Source organism: Canis aureus, chromosome 1 (genome assembly GCF_053574225.1).
Source record: "Canis aureus isolate CA01 chromosome 1, VMU_Caureus_v.1.0, whole genome shotgun sequence".
Lineage (NCBI taxonomy): Eukaryota > Metazoa > Chordata > Mammalia > Carnivora > Canidae > Canis > Canis aureus.
Window position 1 is genome coordinate 118,742,201 of NC_135611.1, and position 26,404 is coordinate 118,768,604.

Consider the following 26,404-nt stretch of genomic DNA (forward strand, 5'->3'; position numbering starts at 1 on the left):
CTTTAAGTTTTTTTGTCTGATGTTAATTTGTCTAATATAGTTTTATTGGTGTTTGTATGGTATAACATGCTGTTTCTTATTCTTTTCCCTTCTGTCTTTCAGTGTATTTCTTATAAAAAATATATAGTTGGGTCTTGTAATTTTTTTTAATTCAGTTTGATGATCTGCCTTTTACCTGGAATGTTTAATTCCCTTACACTTTACTAAAGTGGATCTTTAACACTCCTCAGTCTGTCAGCCCCAATGTATTAAATGTTTATAAGTTTTATGCTCTATGCTATGTATAAAGTTCATAAGCATGTCTTCTAAATGTTCATCAAACTCAGAGGTTAAAAATTAATCTGTATGAAACACTGGAGACCTAAGACAATCATTGTCTAATATGGTTTGACTATTTAACCAGTTAAAATGTACCCATCTGTCTGTCTATTCAGTCATTAGTTCTCTGTCTTATCCACAAAGTGTATTATGAGACTTAGCATGGTATGGCTGTTTTGCTGTTTCCTTTTGCTGTTTATCCCTTCCTAATGATCCTGTGGGATCATTAATTTTTCCTAAGGATTCATAAATTAAAGTCAATAAAGACCAAATCTTAGCACTTAAGAATCATTTTAGCATCAGCTCAAAACAAAACAAAACAAAACAAAACAATGTTTTAATTGTCTGGTGTATCACTCCTTTCAATGTGTAAAAATATCTGATTCCTCACTATCTTGAAAAAAATTATACATATACTCAAACTTTTGGGCTTTTTCCAAACTGATACTGAGAAATAGTGTCTCAGTACAAATTTAATTTATGAATCTTATTATTAACGAAATTTAATCATTTTTCCATGTTTAGGGGACATTTGTATTCCTTTCTTTCTGAAAAAGGCAAAGTTAATTATTAGTTCCTAACACCTGCCTTCTCTTTCTGCTGGGTTGTAGGTTCTTATTTCTGGAAGCCCTATAGATAGTAATCCTTCATATGATATAAGCTGCAAAAAAAAAAAAAAAAAAAAAAAAAAAAAACCTATAAAAAGACTATAATATATAAACACTAAAATGGAGAAAATTTTTCCCTAAAATAGCAAGTGTTTCCCTGATTTAAACTTCCTTTTTAAGTCAGAATATTAAAGTAAGCTAGAGAAAAGAAAATGTTATTAAGGAAATCATATGGGGACACCTGGGTGGTTGAGTTAGTTAAGTATCCAACTATTGGTTTTAGCCCAGGTTATGATCTCAGGGTCGTGAGACTGAGGCCAGTTTCTGCTCAAGATTCTCTCTTCCTCTCCGCCTTTCTACCTGCTCATGCATGTACTCTTTTTGCTCAAATAAATATCTTAAAAAAAATCATAAGGTAGCAAAAATACATTTCCTAATGTCTTTATTGGGAAAAACCCACACATAAGTGAATCTGCACAGTTCAAACCCATTTGTTCAAGGATTAATTGCGCTAGGGATTGATTAAAGTCTGGCTTAATCTGTGCCAACACAAACCATATCTGGGTTTCTCCTTTTCTAAAAAACACCTACTACCTTAGTCAATGCTCCAATTTTCCTCCTCCTCCTCATTTAACAACTTCTAAATATTATATATAGCTCTCTAGTCACTCCACAAATTATCTTACCAATATGGAAATCAACAAATGAAAAATAATCTTCTACTACAAAAGCTACTCAACTGACACAGAAAATACAAACAAAACCCTCTGCCTAAAGAACAGTTAACTAGCAATTCCCAATAATATTAAAATTAGATAAAAACATTTATAAGAAATAGATACTCTGGTTAGAAGAGCAGGCTCTGAAGAATGGCAGAAACAGTATTTACTATGTAACACTATGTGCTAGACCCTATTGTAATTCTTAAAACCTGTTAAGTCATGCAAACTTCACAGTAATGTATGAAGTAAGTACAGTAATAATCTCAATGTTAGCCAACTATTCAATTTAGTGAAAGGAGTCTCAAAAGGATAATTTACAATGTCCCTCATTTAAACCCTTAGAATAGGATACTAATAGTTACAGCTAACAGGGTAAAAATGGACTTACCTCCTTCCTATATCATCACATTAGGAGATACTTGTTAACTATGGCAATGCCAAACTTTATGACTTGATTAAAATGGTGACCAGACGTCTCCATTATTAAGGCACGATGTTGTCCCCTGTGTAATTAACTAACTGTGGGATTCTTTAAGGCCATTCTAACATTCTGCCCAATACTGTTCACCCAATGATTTTTAGCATCCACTGATAATCCTTGCTAATTCATAAACTAAATATTACAAAAATGGTGATTTTCTATATCTACCCAACCTTCTATTTATTAGCTGGCACTTTTCGGATTAAAAAAAAAGAGCATTGTTGGGGCACCTGGCTGGCTCAGTTGAAAGTGTATGTAACTCTTAATCTTGGGGCCATGAGTTTGAGCCTCACATTGGGTGTAGAGATTACTTAAAAAAAAAAAAAAGAGCATTGTTTCCCCCGCTTTCAAGGGGCCCATGTTCCCTCTAGTGGGAAATGGTACTTAGAAACCAAGAACTGGGTCTACACATATTCTTTGCTACAGGTATCACTGCTTCTAGGTCCTTTCTATGAAGAGTTAGGAAGTAACCAGTTTTTAAAAAACAAGTTCACATTCATGCTTCCAATTCACATTCAACACCACAGGGTTCTTCCCTACCTCTATATTTCTATCTCCTTTCTCCATGGAAAGAACAGCATTTCCCAATAACATCAATATATTATTAGTCATTTGCCCTATCCTATAACACATACAAAACAGTTTCAAAATTAACACCACCAATACCACTACCAATTACAAACACTTAGCCAATGTTTTTTTTACAGTTCTATTTGTTCTTACAATATATCCCTACCAAGAGTGTAAAAGTTACTTAAATTCTTTTTTTCTGTGTGGTTATACTATCAATTTGATATATATTTAGCACCAGTTGTGTGTATATATCCAATTTAAGGATTTATTTTTTCCCACCCTTTTTGATTTTATGAATAAGTGAAACATTTACATTACTTGAAAAGTCACAACTACATAAAAAGTATATTTATAAAAAGGAATTAATTTTAATAAAACTTGTTAACATACTAATGGGTTTCAAGATATACCTGAAATTGGATTTGTGATTCAGAGAAACAAGGTAAACTGATAAATGGTTATTTCAATTGAACTAAGAAAGATTAAGGATTAGGATTTGAGATTTAAAAAGTTATTCTTTACCATGAAAATTTCAGTAAAGGTGTACTGAAGAGCTAAAATGCACAGCTCTAAAAACAGAACATGGAGCTGATCTGATTATATCTAGCTTTCTCCTTAGAGAGTTAATGTTTCTAAAACATTGTTATAATAAACAAAGCATAATACCCTCAAACATGCTATATGTAATTATCTTTCCACCTAACACCTAATATAAATACTCTTTAAGTGGCATTATTATTCCCCAATAATAACAGCATTACCTCCAATCCCCTTTTTGAAAACCTATCCTGTTGGAAAATAATGCTTATTTTATTATTATTACTTTTAAAAATTAGATTATATTTTTTAGCAATCTCTACAGCCAACATGGGGCTCGAACTCATGATCCTGAGATTAAGAACTGTATGTCTTCCAACTAAGCCAGCCAGGCACCCCGGGAAAAAAAAAAAGCTTCTTTCAAATGGATAATCTTATGTAAATTTAAAATAACATTCAATGATATTTGGCAACTGAATAGATCTAGGCTTAAAAAAACTGTGACTATTTTGAGAGATGACCTTCATGGAACCACTAATTATCAAGGACATTAAATAAAGCCTTTAAAATAATATGTTACAAAAGGAACACCAAATAACATGTCTGTAAATTTGTGGTAAAGACAGGTAAATTTTAAAAAAACAAAGAAAAAGAAAAAAGTACAACATACCAACACCAACAGCACCAAACTGCTGCCCGACTAATGAACTTGGACTGAACTGACTATATGTTGACATCCTGCCAAAAGGTCCATAGGAACCCACTGACTGGAATGAGGAAGTAGATGAGCCTAGTGAAGACTGAAGAAAGACCATGGGTTATTTTTCCAGGCTCTATACAACATGTATATAATAAAAAACCCCACAAATATTTACTTTCTGAAAGAAAACTCTATAATTACTAGATATAAAAGCAATTATAACTTAACAACATGCATTTAATATCAAAGGTTTAACCACCTCTTGATTTCAATATTTGTATATATGGGCCAGTTATACTTGATGCGACTTATAAATGTATTTTTCTACAGTTAAGCAGAGTTAAGAGTTTTATAACATGTTTAGGAAAGAACTGAAAAAAGTTAACTGAATAAGTAGCTTTGTTTGAAAAAACATGGGAAAAATTACATTTGGTTATACTGAGTTTTAGTCTGGTGCTTACAAAAATAAGGTATCCTACCTGTGATTCTGCTCTTATTTCAATCATTTGAGGTGCACTATTAAATTTATAGGAAAGAGATGCAGAAAAAGCTACCCTACACAAGACTATGTACGTATGTATGTATGTATGTACTTACTTACTTATTGATTGATTGATTGATTGATTGCAGGCTCTACATCTAGCATGGAGCCTACTGAATGCAGGGCTTAAACTCACAACCCTAAGATCAAGACCTGAGCTGAGATCAGATCAAGAGTCAGATGCTTAACCAACTGAGCCACCCAGGTGCCCCAAGACCATTTACATTTTATATTATTTTTATCATTAAGTTAAAGAACATTACAACATAAAAATTTCAGTTTACTAAACCTAAAATGTATTATAGAATATATATATGCATACTACATATTCATTTATCTTAATATAAAATACTCATAATACAAATATGGAGTGTACTAATGACCAAAAGGATATAAGCTCACTGATGTTATTTTTCTGTGTGCTCGTTGTTAGTATCAGGCACATGGTAGATGCTCAATAAATACTATTGGACATATGAATCAAAAGATCGAAAGTAGGGCAGCCCCAGGGGTGCAACGGTTTGGCGCCGCCTGCAGCTGGGGGTGTGATCCTGGAGACCTGGGATCGAGTCCCACGTCGGGCTCCCTGTATGGAGCCTGCTTCTCCCTCTGCCTGTGTCTCTGCCTCTCTTTCTCGGTCTCTCATGAATAAAAAAAAAAAAAGAAAAAAGAAAAAAAAAATCAAAAGTAGGGCAGCCCAGGTGGCTCAGCGGTTTAGCACCGCCTTCAGCCCAGGGCCTGATCCTGGAGACCTGGATCGAGTCCCATGTCGGGCTCCCTGCATGGAGCCTGTATCTCCCTCTGCCTGTGTCTTTGCCTCTCTCTGTGTCTCACACGAATAAATAAATAAAATCTTAAAAAAAAAAAAAGAGATCAAAAGTCAAAATTTATGGTGGCTAGAAGTCATTCGATACCAGTTTTGGGGATCTCTGGGTGGCTCAGCAGTTTAGCGCCTGCCTTCCGCCCAGGGTGCCTGCCTTCCGCCCAGGGCGTGATCCTGGAGTCCTGGGATTGAGTCCCACATCAGGTTCCCCGCATGGAGGCTGCTTCTCCCTCTGCCTGTGTCTGTTCCTCTTTCTCTCTCTCTCTCATGAATAAATAAATAAAATCTTAAAAAAAAAAAAAAAAAACAGTTTGACTTATGTTTTCTGGGTTCTTCTTATTCCATAAAGTTGGTAACTTAAGTAACTATTTCCCTGGAGAACTATCAGTCAGTCAGCTAACATCACTCTTTGGTGTAAGCTATCTCTATTAAAATGTGTCTTTTCTCCCTCCACTTAAGAAAATTAACATTTTCTCAGGGTGCCTTCAGATTTACTTTCTTAAAAATTAGACTTAACAAGGAGTGGGGTAGAGAAGAGAATTTTTCCAGTTTATGTTTTAAGAATAAATTTAACTATTTCTTATTAAAAAACTTATATTCAGGAAAGATAAATATTAAGTAAATGTTAAAAAGTACTTTCTCTTTTTTCCATTTTTGGGAAAGATTTTTAAGTAAAATTTCTATACTCAAACATGGAGCTCAAACCTATAACCCTGGGATCAAGAGTCATATATTCCACCAATTGAGTCAGCCAGGAGCCCCTCTTTATTTTTTCATTTTAATTTTATATACCACTTACTATTTTCTTTAGAAGAGTTCACTAGGTATTTTATTTTACTTTTTAAGAGATTTTATTTATTGTTTATTTGACAGAGAGAGCGCGCACAAGCAGGGGAAATAGCAGAGGAAGAGGGAGAAGCAGGCTCCCCACTGAGCAGGGGGCCCAACATGGGGTTCAATCCAGGACTCTTGTGATCTTGACCTTGAGCTATTGGCAGACAATTAACTGAGCCATCCAGGCGCCCCTTCATTAAGTATTTTAATACTTGAAGTAAGACAAATCTTTTGCAAGAGAATATATATTCGAAGAATCTGTTTTGTGGAAAACTAAGATTTTATCACAGCATTCAACAGGGAAAGTTAATTTTAAAAAATGTAGAAGTATTTACTTAAAAAAAAAAAAAAAAAAAAAAGACAATCAACAAGTCTATTTTAGTGCAAATGACCAAAGACTGGAAAGAAAAAGGGCTGATAAGAAAACAGATCCAGGAGGAAAACCAGCTGATTAAAGGCCATAAGCTTTTAATCAGTTATGCCCTAAAATGAAAACACTCCTATGTCAATCTGCTTCCTCTGCTACTATAATAAAATCTAGGCAGTTTCCATACACTTCAAATTATCACGTAAACAAGCACTATAATGAATATCCTGTCTAATTCATAATCAACAATCTTTAAGACATCATGTATTTGTTTTTTTTTTTATTTTTTTAAAAGGTTTTATTTATTTATTCATGAGAGACACACAGAGAAAAGGCAGAGACAGGCAGAGGAGAGGGAGAAGCAGGCTCCATGCAGGGAGCCGGATGTGGGACTTGATCCTGGGTATCCAGGGTCACGCCTTGGGCCGAAGGCAGGCACTAAACCACTGAGCCACCCAGGGATCCCATGTATTTGTTTTGTCTTTTAAGATTTTATTTATTTATTCATGAGAGATAGAGAGGTGATAAGCAAAGGAACACTCAATTGAGGGGGGAAAAAAACCCCAAAACCAAAAACCCAAGAATAGACATGTACTTGAAGTTTTCTTGCACTCCAAGACAATTTACTATCAGTTACCTGAACAATAGCTGGGTCCTGAGGCAAAGAACATTGTGGTTTTGGTGGCTCACAAACAGTGAGGTCTTTAATATCACTCCCACGGAATATGATGTATTCAAAGACTTCATCGCGAGGTGGTATTGGACGATCTGTTGGTCTGTCTTCTGTACCAAAGGACCGAACTGGTGAGAAAACAAAGGATGTGAGATATATGTATACTCATCATATTCAGGTGTCTCTTAGAAATGCAATCTTCCAAGTATCAATAAACAGCAGTTCTTAAATGTCATCTGTGAGAAAATACTCAATCTGTAGATTAAAAATTTTGTTTAAAAAAAAGAGGAAAATAGAGTGGGTTTTGCCTAGAGCTAAAAGTACTCAATTTAAAAGACAATCTGTATTATGAAGTGCTGTTCTTCCTACATTTTTATTTATTTTTATCTTTAGTGGTTGTGGTGAGAGGAGGTGTTAAAAATGTCTGTTCTTTCATTGTTGATTTATTTTTAACGTGATCATTCAGCAAAATAAAAAATTGGCAAACTTATGTGAGATTTCTTGTTGTGGGGGGTGGAATGGCAAGTGAAGTTTACCCCGTCCACAAAATCCCAAAGTTTGGGAAATTGAGCTTTTGGATTAAGAGAAGACAACAAAAGGAACATCTATCTCAGTGAGTAGTAGGTCCTCTAAGAAGCCAAGCCAAACAGCTGTCAGGTATTCAGCCCCAGGGGACAGCCTGAAATGCCCTAGTTACCTAAAATACCTATCTCATAATTAAATCTGATTATTTCAACACTTAAGAGAGCATTACTCAACGTTAAACTGCGGACCAGTTGTACCAGGGTAAGCTGGCTAAAAAGATTTCTAGGATCCTATTCAAATCCAGTGAAACAGACTTTCTGAGGAAGAGTCCAGAAATCTGCATTTTAAAACCAATTCCTCTGCGCATCTGGGTGGCGCAGTTAAATATCTGCTTTTGGCTCAGGTCATGATCCCAGGGTTCTGGGACTGAACCCTGTGTTGGGCTCTCTGCGCAGTGCGGAGCGTGCTCCTCTCTCTCCTCCCAGCTCAGGTTTTTTCACACTATTCGTGTCACTATCTCTCTTATCTCCAATAAACAAATAAAATCTTGAGTCGGGGGAAGTGTCCTAGAGGGAGTAAACCCCTTAACATTGTATGGCATTTTGAATGCATGCATTTTTCTGCAGAATTGATCCAGGGCTAAATTAAATATGAATGTTACTTCCTTTTAAATAATGCTTCCCTCCTTTATGTTAAAAAGTCTATTACTCATTATGCTTCCAGAAAGATGGTGGCATAGATGTAGGCTTGCAGAAGAATATTCTTCCCTAAAACTGAATAGACAAAGAGAGTTAAAATACCCCGAAACTAAATCTCAGACTTATACCACGACATTTTATTTAAAAGTATTACTCCAATACTGAATGAGTTAGTCCAAAAAGGAAGACCAATCTGAGAATCCATATACACCATATCCTGAAAAATTTTCACTGGGACCTCCATATTGGTAGATGAGGACAGAACACTGATGTGGCAAGGGGAAAGATGTAGAATACCCTAGTTGAATTTTCTCTTCCCCCAGTGGCCAAAGAGTACTATATAAGGGCAGGAGTAAGTGACAAGGTTCTTATTTTGTCCTTTATATGAAAGGAAGGATATTCAGCCCAGGGTATGATCCCAGGGTCCTGGGATCGAGTCCCACACTGGGCTCCTGGAGGAAGCCTGCTTCTCCCTCGGCCTGTGTCTCCACATCTCTCATGAATGAATAAATACGATCTTTAAAAAAAAAAAAAGAAAAGAAAAGAAAAGAAAAGTAAAAGCAAAGACAGGAAGGCTTAAGAGTCAGAAAAATCAAGATTAAGAAAATTACATATAAATCAATACCACCTCTCACCTCAGGAGCAGCAGCAAAAGCAGCACCAGTACACAATGTATACAGTCTCAGGCCTCAGAACAGGCTAATTCATCTTGAAGTAGGGGGAGGAAAAGTCAAAGTCTTATTGGAGAGAGCAAGCAGAGTGTGAGAGAGAGTGCACACAAGCGGTGACGGAGGGGCAAAGGGAGAGGGAGAAGCAGACTCACCTTACAGCAGGGGAGCCCGGTGTGGGGCTCAATACCAGGACCCTGGGATCATGATCTGAACTGAAGGCAGATGCTTAATTGACTGAGCCATCCTAGCACCCCCTCAAAGTTCTCCTTGTATAAAAACCACTGACACGCTCCATTAGGTTTTCCAAGGCCTAACAAAACCATTCAAACTATTCCCATGTATTCACTAGACAGATGAAGAAAACCCATTCAGGATTAATATTTGTCACAGGAAATGGAAGAAAATTTCAGAAAGAACTGCTTTACTGTGGCGCCTGGGTTGAAAGATGACTGTTACGCATATCCAGACAACAGAATAAAAGAAAATATACTTAAAGATATAATAGAAACTTCCTGACATGAAGACCTAAATTTGATCAAAAGGTTTCACTCTATTTCCAGAAAAAGATTTAGTGCACTATAAACTATAGAGATTTATCTTTTGCTATATCAAATTAAAGAACTCCCAGAAACAGTAGCATCAAACAAAAAATAAGAGTCTTTGAAGAACACGTTTGCAATGCCATGGATGGAACTAGGATATTATGCTAAGTGAAATAAGTCAATCAGAGAAAGACAGTTATATGATTTCACTCATATGTGGAATTTAAGAAACAAAACAGGATCATAGGTGAAGGGAGGGAGACAAACTGTAAGAGACTTAACTCTAGGAAACAGGGTTGCTGGAGGGGAGGTAAATGGTGGGATGGGGTAACTGGGTGACAGGCATTAAGAAGGGTACTTGATGTAATAAGCGCTGGGTGTTATATGCAACTGATGAATCACTGAACGCTACCTCTGAAACTAATAATACACCATATGTTAATTAATTGAATTTAAATAAATAAAAGATGAATAAATTCATTTAAGCACACAAATTATGGTCTTAGAATGTAAGTTTAATGGTTCTGAAAAAAGCTGTTAGGTTACATATTGACAAAATAAGTCAAGATGGTTTATCACATAGTATTCTAACAAAAATTGGAAGATGAAGATGAGTGGAAATAGAGGAAAACACAAAAGGAAATACATAAATTAATACTCTCATCTCTTATAGCAGAGAATCACTTGATAATTTTGGAAAGTTGATAAATTAATATATGTAGACTTAAAATTTTGTTATTTGAGGTCCTAAAGGTAACCAACAAGAAAGTTGAAAACTAAGGGCATATTTTCCAAAACGTGGTATGAAGAAAATCTCTTTCATACAGAAAGAGGAAAATGAAAAAGTATGAAAATAGAGCCCATCGAGAATGAATTAATTGCACAGACCAAGAGTATGAGAAACATGCTCTAATGATGGAGACTGGTTTGATCAGATTTAGTATTTCTAACAGACAATTCTTTTTTTTTTAAAAAAAGATCTATTTATTTATTCATGAGAGATACACAGAAAGAGAGAGAGAGGCAGAGACACAAGCAGAGGGAGAAGCAGGCTCCATGCAGGGAGCCCGAGGCGGGACTCGATCCCAGGACCCCAGGGTCATGCCCTGGGCTGAAGGCAGGCGCTCAAGCGCTGAGCCCCGCAAGCGTCCCATACACAATTAGTTTTAAAAGTGCTTAATGCATGGTTCTCCCCGATCTTGATGCACTCTCCTGGTCTCCAGCAATAAGCCTCCATTCTTCCATCTTCTTCCATCAGGCTTTCAATTTTTCTCTGAAGCTGACCAACAAGTTTAGGTATACTTCACCACCAGCATTTTTGTTAATGCTATTATTTTAACAGTTCAGTATTTGTATAGCAAAATGCTGCAGAAATCTAGAATTTTATCATATTGCTTAGCTGAAACTTTATAGTTGCAGAACCAAGATTCTTCACTTCCCCCACCCCCCCACCCTCTGGCAACCTCCATTCTACAGTATTTGTCCTTCTATGACTATGGAAAACAAAATGAAAATGGAAGCAGAAGACCAATTTGGAAGTTACCAGGCAAGTAATGGTAAAGAGGAACTTAAAAAAAAAAAAAAGATTAAAAAAGTTGAATATATAGTAACATTAAACATGTTATATGAGGTAGATTATGAAACAGTAATTTTTAAAAGATTACAACTACCTAAAATAGAAACATAGATGTGTCTGATATGAAGACAGAGTAGGAAGATCCAGGAATGGGTCCCATCCCGAAACAACTATTGCCTTGGCACGTGAAGTCTGAATAAGCCATTTTGGAACTATGGTGTCAAATCACACACTTGCACCATCCATGAAAGTACTTGATGAAGAAAGGCTGTTAACCTGTGGTGTAGTGTAGCATTTTACGTAGTGGCTAGCTATTAGCATTCATTAACTCCTATCTCCACAAATGGCAGCTACGGGGATGTGGCTCATGTTCCTACTGCAGCATTGCTAATACAAGGTGGGCAGCAGGAAGCATATCCCACAAAATCCAGGGCTGTATGATCTGAACTACCTGACAATTCAGAAGGGACCACAGTTTCACCCCTCAAGGGCCAAAGCACTTCCCCAGTAGTGTCTTCAAAGTTTTTAAAAGCAACAGATTATCCTTCTCCCCAATCAAAAACAGCACAATATACATTATTCGTAATTGTAAATGGAACATTCCTCAGGACAGACCACATGGGAGGTCAAACTTAACTCTCAATAAATGGAAAAAAAAAAAACCCACACAAAATTTTACAAAGTATCCTCTCTGACCACAGTAGAATAAATCTAGACATCAATGAAAAGGAAACTGGACCTGGAAATTAAATAATACACTCTTGGGCAGCCCGAGAGGCTCAGCGGTTTAGCGCCCCCTTCATGATCCTGGAGACCCGAGATTGAGTCCCACATTGGACTCCCTGCATGGAAGCCTGCTTCTCCCTCTGCCTGTGTCTGTTCCTCTGTCTCTCTCTGTGTCTCCCATGGATAAATAAATAAAATCTTAAAAAACAAAAAAACAAAAAAACAATGAGTGAAGAAATCACACTAGGGAAACAGAAAAATTGAGACAAAATGAAAAAATACAACATGCCAAAATCATGGATGTAAAGAATGCCATACACAAGAGGGAAATTTATAGCTGTAATCACATTAAGAAAAAAAAAAATCTCAGGGTACCTGGATAGCTCAACCAGTTGAGTCTCTGACTCTTGGCTTTAGCTCAGATCATTTACCTCGTGGGTCATGGGACTTAACCCCATTTTGGACTTTGTGCTCAGCAGGGAGTCTGCTTGAAGATTCTCTCCCTCCGCTCATGCTCTCTCAAATAAATACACCATTTTTTTTTTTTTTTAAGATTTTACTTATTTATTTCTGAGAGGCAGAGGGAGAAGCAGGCTCTCCACAGGGAGCCCAATGCAGAACTTGATCTCAGGACCCTGGGATCATGACCTGAACCAAAGGCAGACAGATGTTCAACCACTGAGTGAGCACCCAGGTGCCCCTCAAATAAATAAATCTTAAAAAATATATATCAGATCAACTTTACACCATAAGGAACATTAGATTAAGAGGAAACTAGGGGCACCTGAGTGGCTCAGTGGGTTAACCACCAGCCTTCTGCTCAGGTCATGATCCCAGGTCCTGGGATTAGAGCCTACTTCTCCTTCATGCCCTCCACCCCCCACTTATGCATACACGCTCTCTCTCTCAAATTAATAAGAATCTTAAAAAACAAAACAAAACAAAAAAGCAAACTAAACTCAAATCCAGAAGGAAAGAAATAAGAGATTAGAGCAGAGATTAACAACACATAGAAGAGAAAAACAGAATCAACAAAACCAAAAGTAGCTTCTTTGAAAAGATAAAATCGACCAACCTTTAGCTAGAAAGACTAAGGGAAAAAGGTGAGAAAATGCAAATAACTAAAATCAGAAATGAAAGCAAGGACATTACTACCAATCTCATGGAATTCATTTTTTTTTTCAATTTCATGGACTTTAAAAGGTTTTTAAGAAAAAACTACAAATACCAATTTGGTATTTGTTTAGAAAATCTAGATGAAATAGAGAAATCCCTACAAACATCAATTACCAAAACCAACTCAAGAAGAAACAGAAAATCTCAACAGTTATAACAAGTAAAGAGATCGGAGCAGAAATAAAAAACCTCCAACTAGATGGTTTCCCTGGTGAATTTTAGCAAACATTTAAAGAAGAAACAGTACTAACTCTACTCAAACTTCTCCAAAAGGGAAGAAAAGGGAACTTGTCCTAATACATTCTTTGAGGCCAACATTACCCTGACACCAAAGTCAGACAAAGATAACATTTAAAAAAACAAAACAAAACAGTGTAATACACACCACATTAATAGACCAAAGGGGGAAAATACCCAACACAATCATTTCAATAGATGCAGAAAAAGTATCTGACAAAATTTAACACTGTTTTGTGATAAAAACATTTAGCAAACAAGGAATAAAAAGAAATTTCCTCAACAGGATAAATGGCATATATAAAACACTAATAGCTAACATCATATTTAACGGTAAAAGATTGAAAACTTTCCCCTAAGATCAGAAACAAAACAAGTGTGTTCACTTTCATCACTGCTAGTCAATGTACAAGAAGTCCCAGACGGCATAATTAGCAAGATAAAGAAATAAAAGGCATCCAAACTGGAGAGGAAGAAGTAAAACTCTTTCTGCAGATGACACGATTCCATATATGGGAATTCTACATATATAGAATCCATGAAAAAACTAAATGAAACTAGAGTTAATAAATGAATTCAGCAAAGCACTTGGTGCATTATCAACACACAAAACTCAACTGTGTATGTACACAATAATGATCAATAAAAAAGAAATTAAGAAAACAATCTCACAGTACTATCCAAATGAATAAAATATTTAAGAATAGATTCAACCAAGGAAGTAAAAGGCTTGTATACTGACAATTACAAAACACTGCTGAAACAAATTAAAGAGCAGCTAAATAAATGGAAGCTCTGCTTGAAGGTCATCCTATGTTCATGGACTGGAAGACTTAAGATTACAACGCTCCCAGGGTGCCTGGGTGGCTCAGTTAGTTAAGCGGCTGATTCAACTCAGGTCAGGACCTCAGGGTCTTGGGACTGAAACCCATGTTAGTCTGTTTCTCTCTCTCTGCCCTCCTCCTCCTGCCCCTGATAGTACATTCACATTTAAAAGACTGAATCTTTTAAATCCCAAAAAAAGAAAAAAAAGAAACAAAGAAAAAAATAGGATTACAGTGTTCCCCAGAGTGTGCTACAGATTCAGTGCAATTCCAACGAAAATTATAACCCATTCCCCTTGAAATGGAAAAAACAAACTAAATTCATGAAAAAGTTGGAGGACTCGTACTTCCCAATTTCAAAACTTACAAAGCAGTCAAAACAGTGTGGTACTAGCATAAGGATTTATGGACTGGAACAGTCTAGAAATAAACATCTATGGCCAACTAATTTTAGATAAAGAGTCCAAAAATATTCAATGGGGGAAAGAATAGTCTATTCAAAAATGGTTTTGGGGGATGCCTGGGTGGCTCAGTTGCTTAAGTGTCTGCCTTCGGCTCAGGGCTCAGGTCAGGATCCCAGGGTCTTGGAATCAAGCCCCAAGTTGGGCTCCCTGCTCAGTGTGGGGAGCCTGCTTCTCCCTCTGCCTCTCCCCCCTGCTTGTGTATGCACGCTCTCTCATTCTCCCTCCCTCCCTCTCAAATAAGTAAAATCTTTTTTTAAAAAATGGCTTTGGGACAATTGGATGATCATATACAAAAAAAGGGAGACTGGAACTCTACCTTATTCCAAAGCAAAAATTACTCAAAGCAGGTGTGATGCTGTGATATAAGAAATATATATTTGATCTTTATCTCCAGCTCCTGGCCAGAGCTCCTAAAGTCTTTTTAACTTCCTAAAAAACAAAGGAACTAAGAGCATCTTTAATTCTAATATTGGTCTTTGATCCTGGTTCCTAATGCAAAGCTCCTCAATCTCTTGGAATTTCCTGGGCCATAAGAACATCTTTTGTTCTAATGAGGTGACTCTTGGAGGGCTCCAGGATAGCTCCATAAAAAAGGACTGGTCACCAGAAAAGACCATCCTTTGGGGAGGGGAGAGCAGCTGCAGGTGGAGTTGATAATTGATCATGCCACCCACATGATGAAGCCTCCATAAAAATTCCTAACCTTTGGGGTTTACAGAGCTGCTGGTTGGTGAACATGTGGGGATACTGGGACGATGACTCACCAGAGAAGACATGATCACCGCACTTCTTCCCATGTATCCTGCCCTATGTAGCTCTTCCATCTGGGTGTTCCTGAGTTGTATCCTCTTATAATAAACTGGTAATCTAATAAGTAAGCTGGTTTCCGAGGTCTGTGAACCATTCTAGCAAATGATCAAACCAAGGAGGGTGTCATGGGATGCCCCAATTTATAGCCAGTTGGTCAGAAGTATAGTTAATAACTTGCAACTTGAGACTGGCGTGTGAAGTAGGCTGGGATGGGTTGTCTTGTGGGACTGAGCCCTTAACCTGTGAGATCTGATACTAACTTCAGATAGACAGAGTCAGAACTGATTTAAATTACAGGATACCCAGTGGGTGTCCAGAGGAAGCTGGGAGAATTGGTTGATGTTGATGTTACTGAACATGTGGTGGCCAGAACGATTGAATTAACTGGTGAGCAGAGGAAAAGCACATTTTTTTTTTTTCATTTTTAAAGACTGATTGATTTGAGAGAGAGAAAGAGAGAGGGAGGGAGGGAGGGAGAGGAAGAGAGAAAGAATCCTAGGCAGACTCTGTGCTAAGGGTAGAGCCAAACAAGAGGCTCGATTTCACGACCCCGAGATTATGATCCAAGCAGAAACCAAGAGTCTGACAATCAACCGACCAAGCCACCCAAGCGCCCCACACAGTTTTTCTTTAAGTGGGTCAACAATCTAAATATAAACCAAACCCGTAAAACTATTAAGAGTACACAGGAGTAAATCTTTAGACCTCAGATTTGACAACGGATTCTTAGATTTGACACTGTAAGTATGAGCAACAAAAGAAAAAATAAATTTTACTTCATAAAAATCAAAACATTTTGTGCATCAAAGAACAATATCGAGGGCAGGTGGCTCAGCGGTTTAGCATCGCCGTCAGCCCAGGGTGTGATGCTGGAAACCCAGCATCAAGTCCCACGCCAGGCTCCCTGCATGGAGCCTGCTTCTCCCTCTGCCTGTGTCTGTTCCTTCCTCTCTCTCTCTCTCTCTGTCTCTCATGAATAAATAAATAAAATCTTAAAAAAAAAACAACAACAATATCAAGAATGGTAAAAGACAAGTTATGAAATAGGAAAATGTTTGCAAGTCAAATACAAGGGCTTAATATCTAGAATATATAAAGAACTCTTAACAACTCAACAACAAAAAGACAAACCACCCAATTAAAACTGGGCAAAAACCTGAAGAGACACTTCTCAAAAAAAAGATACACAAACAGTCCACAAGCTTGTGAAAAAAGGCTTAAATTCTTGGTCATTATGTTACTACAAATCAAAACTTTCATGAAATGCCACTTCAAAACTACTAGAATGGCTGTAATAATAAAACAAAGTAACAAATACTGGCCCGGGATATAGAGAAATAGGAATCCTTGACATGCAAGTAGAAATGTAAAATGGTACAGTTGTTGTGGAAAACATGGCTTGGTGGTTCCTCAAAAAATTAAACATAGAATTACCATATTACTCAGCAATTTCACTCATATGTAGAAACCTATGTCCACACAGAAACTTGTACATGAATGTTTAAAGCAGTATTATTCATAAGAGCCCAAAGGTGAAAACAACCCAATGCCCACCAACAGATGAATTGGTATACAAATTGTTTTTTATATTTAGACACACACATACACACACAGAGTATCATCCAGCCATAAAAAGGAATGAAATGCTGATACATGTTACAACTAGAAAGAAACTCTGAAGCATTATGCTAAGTAAAAGCCAGGTCATACATTATATGATCGTATATCTAAAATAAGAAAAGCCATAGAGACAGAAAACAGATTAAGTTGTTACTGGGGGAAAGGGAAATGGGGAAGGATTACTTAATGGGTAGGAGTATTCTTCTAAAGTGATGAAAAAATTTTGAAACTGAAGTGAGGTGGTGGTTGCACAATACTGTGACTAGACTAAATCCCATGAATCATATTACTTTATAATAGTTAATTGTGTTACATGAATTTCACCTCAATAATCTCCCCCTACTCACAAATATAGCCTCGAAGAGAACACAAAATGATAATAACAGTTGGGCTAGATGTTGGGCTAGAGTGGCTGTTCTCTCTATTCCAAACTTCATCATGTTGCTATGTTGTTTTAAGTATTCTATTTTTTTTTTTAATATTCCCCAGCTAGAAAAGGCTAAGATTTAGGCCAATGTTTAATAAAAGGGAGTGGGAAATAGGGAAAAATTTTTTTTAGTCTGAAAGAACATAATTAACTCCCTGTTTCTGGCTCAAAAATTAATTGAGATATGAATCCTATGATGTCTTTTTAAAAATATGTAAAAAAGGTCAAGGTTCTAGCAAAATCTAGCAAAATCATGTATCTTTAAAACCTCTACTTCTGGGCAGCCCTGGTGGTTCAGCGGTTTAGTGCCGCCTTCAGCCCCGGGCCTGATCCTGGAGACCTGGGATCGAGTCCCACGTCGGGCTCCCTGCATGGAGCCTGCTTCTCCCTCTGCCTGTCTCTGCCTCTCTCTCTCTCTGTCATGAATAAATAAATAAAATCTTAAAAAAAAAAAAAAAAGAAATCTTAAAAAAAAAAACTCTACTTCTAATAGATAAAAGTTTGAACATCACACTAGTGTCAAACCTAGTTACCAGTATATTAACACCTGTACACACAGTCACATTACATGGAGAGAGGGAAGAGTTATAACGACGAACTTCCTATTTTAATATCTCCAATATAAAATACCAAAGTTTTGTAAGTTTAAAATGATATACACATACATAGTTAAATACAGTTAGTGACATCATTAGTATTTTCCAAAAAGACTTCACCTTTGGATACAAAATAAAAATTATAAATTAGGGGAAAAAAAGGAAAAAAATTATAAATTAGGCTCCAATACTGATTGATAAGGAAGAAAAACAAGTCTGTTGAATACCAAAATGTGAGAGCAATAAACAAAAAACTGAATTATTCAAGAAATGGCCAAATTAAGTTAGAAATCTGAGGCTAAATTCAAATCTAGAATAAGATTTCTTTAAAAAAGATGATTTACTTATTTACTTGGGGGGGTTTGCACACATGTGCAAGAGAGAGCTAGTGAGCATGAGTGGGAGGGGCAGAGAATACCAAGCAGACTCCCTGCCAAGCACAGAGCCTGATACTGGCCTCAATCTCATGACCCTGAGACCATGACCTGAGCTGAAACCAAGAGTTGGACACTCATGCAAATGTACCACCAGGCACCCCTAGAATAAGACTTCTGATGTAGTCTTACAGTTAAAACTTCTGTCAATTATCACTTGTAAGATCACTTATATAAGCTTCAGTTCCAACCAAGCTTATTATTCTAAATACCCAGAGCAGGTTTTCTGTCTTTGACCATAGCTTCTCTCCACACTCATCCTAAATTTCAGCTTATACAGGTTTCTCTAGAAGAACCAACAGGGCATGCCCCCTCCCCCTCCCACCCCTCGCCCCAACAAATTTACTTTAAGGAACTGGCTCTTGTGAAAATCTGCAGAGTAGGCTTGTAGACTAGAGACCCAGGGAAGAGTTGAGGCTTGAGTCCAGAGGTGGTCTGCTGGCAAAATTCCTTCCTGCTCAGAAAAGTCACTCTTTGCTCTATCACCCGATTGGATGAGACCCATTCACATCATGAAGATAACCTACTTAAAGTCTACCGATCTAAAAATTAATCTTGTCTTGGGGATCCCTGGGTGGCTCAGTGGTTGAGTGCCTGCCTTCGGCCCAGGGTGTGATCCTGGAGTCCCAGGATCGAGTCCCACATGGGGCTCCCTGCATAGAGCCTGCTTCTTCCTCTGCTTGTGTCTCTGCCTCTCTCTGTCTCTCATGAATAAACAAATAAAATCTTTTTAAAAATCAAATAAAAAAATTAATCTTGTCCAAAAAACATCACAGAAACATTCAGAATATTTGAACAAATATCTGGGCAAGATGACACAAAATTAACCATCACACAACTCTCAGTAATACTTCCAGGTGGAAGTAATACATTCTTTCTCTAAAAATGACACAGCATTCTACCACTCTCTATACCTTCCCCTTCCTAGAATTGAAAGATCTTCAGGAGACAGGCACCTGGGTAGCTCAGTTGGTTGAGCATCTGACTCTTAGTTTCAGTTCAGATCATAATCTCCTGTGTTGTAGAATGGAGCCCCGCATCAGGCTCTGTGCTCAGCCAGGAGTCTGCTTGAGGATTCTCTCCCTATCCCTCTGCCTCTCCCACCACTTGTTCTCTCTCAAATGAATACATCTTAAAAAAAAAAAAAAACTCATCAAGAGAAAATTCTGTATCTAAATGATCTTTGCAACTCCCTCAGTATCTAACACTGTACCCTTCATATTGCTCACATTTGCATATTTCTTAAATAAATTCCATAGTGGAAGGAGCTACTAAGTAAGCAATTTCCAAAATTACTGAACAATGTTTAATATCAAGGGAATTGAATTAAGTTATACAATTACACCTACTTAGAATAAAATGGGAGAATGACTATATCAAAAAGAAAGAAATAACAAATGGACATCAACAGGATGGGAAAACAGAAAACTAGCATTATTTAAAAAAAATAACATATGCAAAAGCACTGAACCAGGGGGGAAAAAGGTGAAAAGTTGTAATACATGGCATTTTTCTTCTTTCTGATATTTATCTGTAAATACAGTTCTTGTTGCACAACCAGTATCATAAACTAACTCTTGCTGAAAGCACCGGAGATACTGCATATTTGGAATAAGCTGTTAAATATGATTTAATTACTTAAATACTAAGAGTAGCTTCTATAAAGCTATCTCTTCTACAATGTAGTACCCTTGCACAGACCCTGATGGTAGGATGGTAGTAAGCACACACTTGATTTTTCACTTGGGAGGAGGGACACGGGACTGCTTGTGAATCACATCAAACACTGCCCCTACAAAGCTTCACTTTCTATACACCTGCACTATCCTCTTTGGCCCCGTCTTCATTCTCACCCACATTACTTTGTTAGGGAATATTACCGTACTGAGAGAAAACATCTGTCTCTGGACTCTATCATCTCTTCCTGTATCCAATTAACAGACATTACTGTCACCCCTAACAGACATTACTACCAACCATCTCTCTGCAATATTCTCAATCGCCTCAGCACTTATCACACACCAATCACTGGCAATCCAAAGACTAAAAGAACCACCTCCAGGGGCAGTTGGATGGCTCAGATCATGATCTCAGGGTCCTGGGATCAAGCCCCACATTGGGCTCTCTGCTCAGTGGGGAACTTGCTTCTGCCTTTCCCTCTACAACCTCCCCTACCTGTGTGCTCTCTGTGTCAAATAAATAAATAAAATCTTAAAAAACATTAAGAAAAACCCACCTCCACCTCCAGAGTTCACAACCCAGGTGACTTTCCTTTCACCATTCAACATTCTTCAATATTTTTATTTTATGTTATTTTATCTTCTGTGGGGGAGCCTAGGGGAGGAGAGGCAGAGGGAATGAGAGAGAGAGAATCTTAAGCAGGTTCCCTGCCCAGTGTGGAGCTCATTGCAGGGCTTGATCTCATGACTCTGAGATCAAGAACTGAGCCAAAATCAGAGTTGAATGCTTAACCAACTGAGCTACCTGAGTGCTCCTCACTTCTCAAACATTCTTTTTTTTTTTTTCCCTTTTTTAAAAATTTTTATTTATTTATGATAGTCACAGAGAGAGAGAGAGGCAGAGACACAGGCAGAGGGAGAAGCAGGCTCCATGCACCGGGAGCCTGATGTGGGATTCGATCCCGGGTCTCCAGGATCGCGCCCTGGCCCAAAGGCAGGTGCCAAACCGCTGCGCCACCCAGGGATCCCTCAAACATTCTTAAAACCAACTCCTTAATACTCTAAGTCTAAAGGTTAAAGTAACCTCTGGTTTGCCTAAAAGATCCAAAGCCATCTTGTCCTTTTTATTAATACATTTCATCATCTTCACTCATCTTCTTCACTCTTACTTGCACTTGGAGGAGGAAAGATTTTTACATTTCTTTTAATCTAAAGTCATCTCTCATAATTACAGGTTTGAGACCTTGCTCAGTTAACTCCCCTCATTTGCAACTTCATTTGCTTTCCTCATGCAAGATTCTTCCCCTTGAATTACTAACATTTGCAGATTTTTAAAAAAATATTTTATTTACTTATTCATGAGAGAGAGAGAGAGGGAGAGAGAGAGGCAGAGACACAGGCAGAGGGAGAAGCAGACTCCATGCAGGGAGCCACATGGGACTTGATCCTGGGTCTCTAGGATCAGGCCCTGGGCTGAAGGTGGCGCTAAACCGGTGAGCCACAGGGACTGCCCCTTTGCAGATTTACTGACATATTTTTCCCTTAACCATGAGAATGTCCGACTAAGCATAAGGGAATAATGACTTGTGAGAATAAAAATTTGGGGAGAATGGCATGAACAGAGAATCGTACAAACAAAAAGCAACTAAAAAATTTAGAGGGATGGGACACCTGGGTGGCTCAGCGGTTTAGCACGTGCCTTTGGCTAGGGGCGCGATCCTGCAGTCCCGGGATTGGGTCCGCATCGGGCTCCCTTCATGGAGCCTGCTTCTCCCTCTGCCTGTGTCCCTCATGAATAAATAAATACAAATCTAAAAAAAAAAAAAAAAAAAAATTCAGATGGTGAGGCGATAACAAAACAACAGTAATAATGCTAAACCTATCCACAAGGATTTTTGAAACTGTAGACAAGAAAGATCCTGAAACATTTTTTTTTTAAAGATTTTATTTATTTATTCATGAGAGAAAGGCAGAGACATAGGCAGAGCGAGAAGCAGGCTCCCTACAGGAAGCCCGATACTACAGGATCACGCCCAGAGCCAAAGGCTCAACTGCTGAGCCACCCAGGCGTCCCTCCAGAAACATTTCTATAGCATACGATGTCAAAAGAATATTGAATTACACTCATCATTATTTACCTGAAAGAATAAAATATCTTTAATATTGTCTTCTTTTATCAGTCTTTTTCTATTAAATATCAAGCTGTTCAACTACACATTTTCTAACCAAGAAAAATTCTCAGAAATAATAATGCTTCATGTGACCAACAAAGTTAATCTCCTATGTACAAGGGACACAATGGGGAAAAGACGCTGATGTCTAGTAGTGGAAGATAATAAGACAGACATGATAAGCACAAGAGAACAAAAGACAAAAGAGAACACAGAGGTACAGCTAACATTTCCTGACTTATGGGAATCAGGGAAGGCTTTGCAGGGGTGATGATGCTCAAGTAAAATCTAGAATAAACCTAATTCCCTCCTAATCCAGTCCCAATTTTAGTTGATAGGAACCACTATATACACACCATACCTCAATTCTTCCCTGTTCTTTGCCCAGTCAACTTTTTTAAGGCCAACCTAATTAGGCCTCTCCTAATTTCTCATGTGTCTGTTCCTTCCTCTCTATTTTAACTGGTTTAGGCATATATTTCCTCTTTCTCAAACTCTTAAATTTTCCAACTGGCCACACCGTCAACCTCTCCCCTCACCCCCAACCAATTTTATGATAAAGTTCCTAAAACTGGACTCTGACATGTTACTTTACTGGCTCCCTAAATCCACCAAGAGAATTCAGACTTGTTAGCCTGTCATTCAGATGACAGACTGAATATATTAAGATAAATTTAGCAGTGGAAGCAAAATAAAAGGGGAGGGGGAGTGCCTGAGCCTGTTATTTGACACATTTCCAATGTCACTTAAGCCTTCCAGAGCTCAGTTCTTTTCTTTCTGTGACTACTTAATCTGTTGTATTGTTCATTTCTTCAGCCATAGCCATATAAGGAGTAGGGGAAAAGAATTCCAAGTCAAAGGCACCTTGTGAAAAGGCCCTAAACCTGAAGGGACTTGACTGACCTGTGAACCTGAATGATAGCTAGTGTGATTCTAACTTAAGTGAGCTGCAAGATATTATGGGTCAGGCCAAAAAGCTTTGGACTCTAGTTGTTCCCTGATAGACTGCAAACTCCCCATGGCCTGGAACCAGACATTTCCTCCTAGATAACTTCTTCATATAGCTAACTATGATTACCCGTCAGGCGGCACCTTAGATGCTGTGTTCTCAAGAATCTTGTCTTGTGTCCTAGCACCTAGCATCCTGTCTAGCAAGTAGTCACAACAGGTTCTCAGTAATTCTCCTGAATGAAGAGATTATAAAATAATATGCACTAGGTAGATGCAAGCTTCTTCTATGCTCCATTTGCTCCAAGCTGTTTTTAGTGTAGTAAGTACCTCTGTTCTTAATGGTGCCTACATTTTTCCAGAACCTCTGTCTTACCCTCTCCAAAGAGTACCAGTGTAAGATAAGAGTAGCTATCTAGTTGTGTGAAATGCAAAAGGGGCTTTGGAAATCTGACTACTGATGAAACAAATTTTGGGTTTATCTTCCAGTTTTTAGCTCCATATTCAGTCCTAATTACTTCATAGTCTTCTAGTTTCCATTGCACCTGGTAATGTCAAATACTGAGTCTTTTAGGAGTCTGGGTGCATCAGGTTAGTTCTTGGCTTAATCTATTGTCTACTTAGGTTGCAGCTTTCTCAATTCTTCTAAGTCATTTAAATTCATCCATATGCTTTCCAAACTCCAATATTTTGTTGCTTGTCTCCTTTCCAAATCTACCTTGTCCTTTATGGTTTTATGCCTAAAACAACAACAAAGTCCCTCACACACAGTTTTAGTAGGATTTATCAACAGGAAGTAAAAGTAAAAGCTTGTCTAATCTGCAGTCTAAATTTAATCTTTACTCTTTAAGCTGCTTTCAGTTGTACATTCTTTCTCGTAGTTGGCTTTATATTTTAATCTCCCAAACAACAAAACCAAGAGACAGAGATGAAAATATAACAGCAAAAAAATTTTATATACACACACAAAATATTGCATCCAATAGGAATTTAAAACAAAACATGAGTGAGGAACAGAAACAAGACAGAAGCTTATCTAAGAGAATTTACTAGGTTAAATAGACTTTGAGTCTTCAGATTCATAAGGTCCACAGAGAACCACTCAGGCATCAGTGTAGTAACATTTCTGAACTCCAAGAATAAAGCTTCCAGAGAGAAAAGTAACAGAGAACCAGACTGGCATCAGTAACACCAGAATGTTTGAATACAACAAACCAATATCCTCAAAGTTCTATAGAAAAAGATTCTGGAGGCAGCTGGGTGGCTCAGTGGTTGAGCATCTGCCTTCTTCAGCTCAGGTCGTGTTCCCGAGGTCCTGGTATTGAGTCCTACATCAGGCTCCCCGCAGGGAGCCTGCTTCTCTTTCTCTCTGCTTCTCTCATGAATAAATAAAATCTTAATTAAAAAAAAAAAAAAAAAAGAAAAAGATTCTGGTGGCACCTGGATGGCTCAGTTGGTTAAGCTTCTGACTCTTGGCTTCAGCTCAGGTCATGATCTCACCAGTGGTGGGACTGAGCCCTGTGCTAGGCTCTCTGCTCAGCAGGGAGTCTGCTTAAGGATTCTCTCCCTCTGGCCCCAGAGCCCTGCCTGCCACAGGCTCGCTTGCTCACTCTCTCTCTCTCTCTCTCAATTAAAAAAAAAAAAAAAAAGATTTATATTTTTTTTTATTTTAAAGATTTTATTTATTTATTTGTCAGAGAGAGGAGGAGGAGCAGCAGGCAGAGGGAGAGGGAGAAGCAGGCTTCCCACTGAGCATAGAGCTTGAAGCGGGCCTCAATTGGAGGACCCTGGGATCATGACCAGAGCCATAAGCAGACACTTAACCAACTAAGCCACCTAGGCATCCCTATTGGTTTTTTTTTTTAATGGTAAAGAAGCGCTCAAACACAACTGGGAGGTGAAAAGAATCAAGTAAGAGGCCAACACTGAAATATGAGGGCCTGAGTCTTTGAAAAGTCTGGAAAGAGACAGTAAATCAGAGGAGAGCAGCAGGCCAGTAGGTGGTCAAATTTTGGATATATTTTGAAAACAGAGGTGATAGGATCAGAAATCCATGAGGTGTAAGAAGAACAGAAGAATTAAGCATGACTCAAAGGTTTTTGGTCTTACCAACTACAAGGATGAACTGTCATTCAGTTAGATGGATAAAACAGGTATGTGAGATACCTACTAAACATCTCTGCAGGTGGTGGTGTTAGGAGGCATACAAGGTGGGTTTACAAGCCAGGAGTTCAAAGAGGAGGTTGAAGTTGGAGATAGGAATCAGTAATGTACGGAGAGTATTCAAAGCCAGGAACTGCATGAGGTTATCAAGAGAAAAGGTAAGGTGGTAAAACAAAGTAAATTTTTAAAAGACAGAGTGATGGGATGCCTGGTGGCTCAGCCTTGAGTATCTTCCTTCAGCGCAGGGCATGATCTTGCGGTCCCGGGATCGAGTCCCATATTGGGCTCCCTGCATGGAGTCTGCTTCTCCCTCCGCCTGTCTCTCTCTTTCTCTCTCTGTCTCTCATGAATAAATATCTTAAAAAAAAAAATAAAAAAGTGAAGACACACAGAAACAGAATGAAATCCTAGAGCTTGCCAATATTTGGAGGTTTAAGAGTTGAAGAATCAACAAAAGAGACTGAGATGTAACCAGCTAAGTAAATGGGGAAAACCAGGATGGAGTCAAGTGAAGGAAGTATTTTAAGAACAGCCCAACTGTGCCATATATTGGTGACTGGTCAAGCCGACTGAGGATAAGAACCAACCACTGGCTTTAGCATCACAGAAGTCTCTGGTGATCCTGTTTAGTTTGCCATCTGTGCAAATAAAAACCTAAATAAACTGAGTTCAAAAAGTAATATAAGTGGTATGGACAATTCCTTCAAGGAGTTTTGGTGTACAGGGAAGGATAGAAATGGGGTGACAGAGGAAACAGTTACAGGTAGTAGTGTTGGGCACCTGGGTGGCTCAGTGGTTGAGCGCCTGCCTTTGGCTCTGGTCGTGATCCTGGTCCTGGGATCCAGTCCCACTTGAGGCTCCCTGGAGGGAGCCTGCTTCTCCCTCTGCCTATGTCTTTCCCTCTCTGTCTCTCATGAATAAATAAATAAAATCTTTAAAA

The 26,404-nt window shown here is 38.1% G+C and overlaps 1 protein-coding gene and 1 long non-coding RNA gene across 6 annotated transcripts in view; one reads left to right on the forward strand and one right to left on the reverse strand.

Annotated features, from left to right (window-relative positions):
• LSM14A (LSM14A mRNA processing body assembly factor) overlaps positions 1–26,404 on the reverse strand; it is a 55,624-nt gene that overhangs the window by 21,028 nt on the left and 8,192 nt on the right. For all 5 annotated transcript variants that reach the window (XM_077855741.1, XM_077855731.1, XM_077855720.1 and 2 more), the window contains exons 2-3: positions 7,142–7,305; positions 3,910–4,039 (exon numbers count right to left, since the gene is read on the reverse strand). In XM_077855741.1, coding sequence (XP_077711867.1) covers positions 3,910–4,039; positions 7,142–7,305 — 294 coding nt within the window. The remainder of the gene's footprint in view (positions 1–3,909; positions 4,040–7,141; positions 7,306–26,404) is intronic.
• LOC144288131 (uncharacterized) overlaps positions 1–26,404 on the forward strand; it is a 35,107-nt gene that overhangs the window by 8,189 nt on the left and 514 nt on the right. The gene's annotated exons all lie outside the window — the stretch shown is intronic.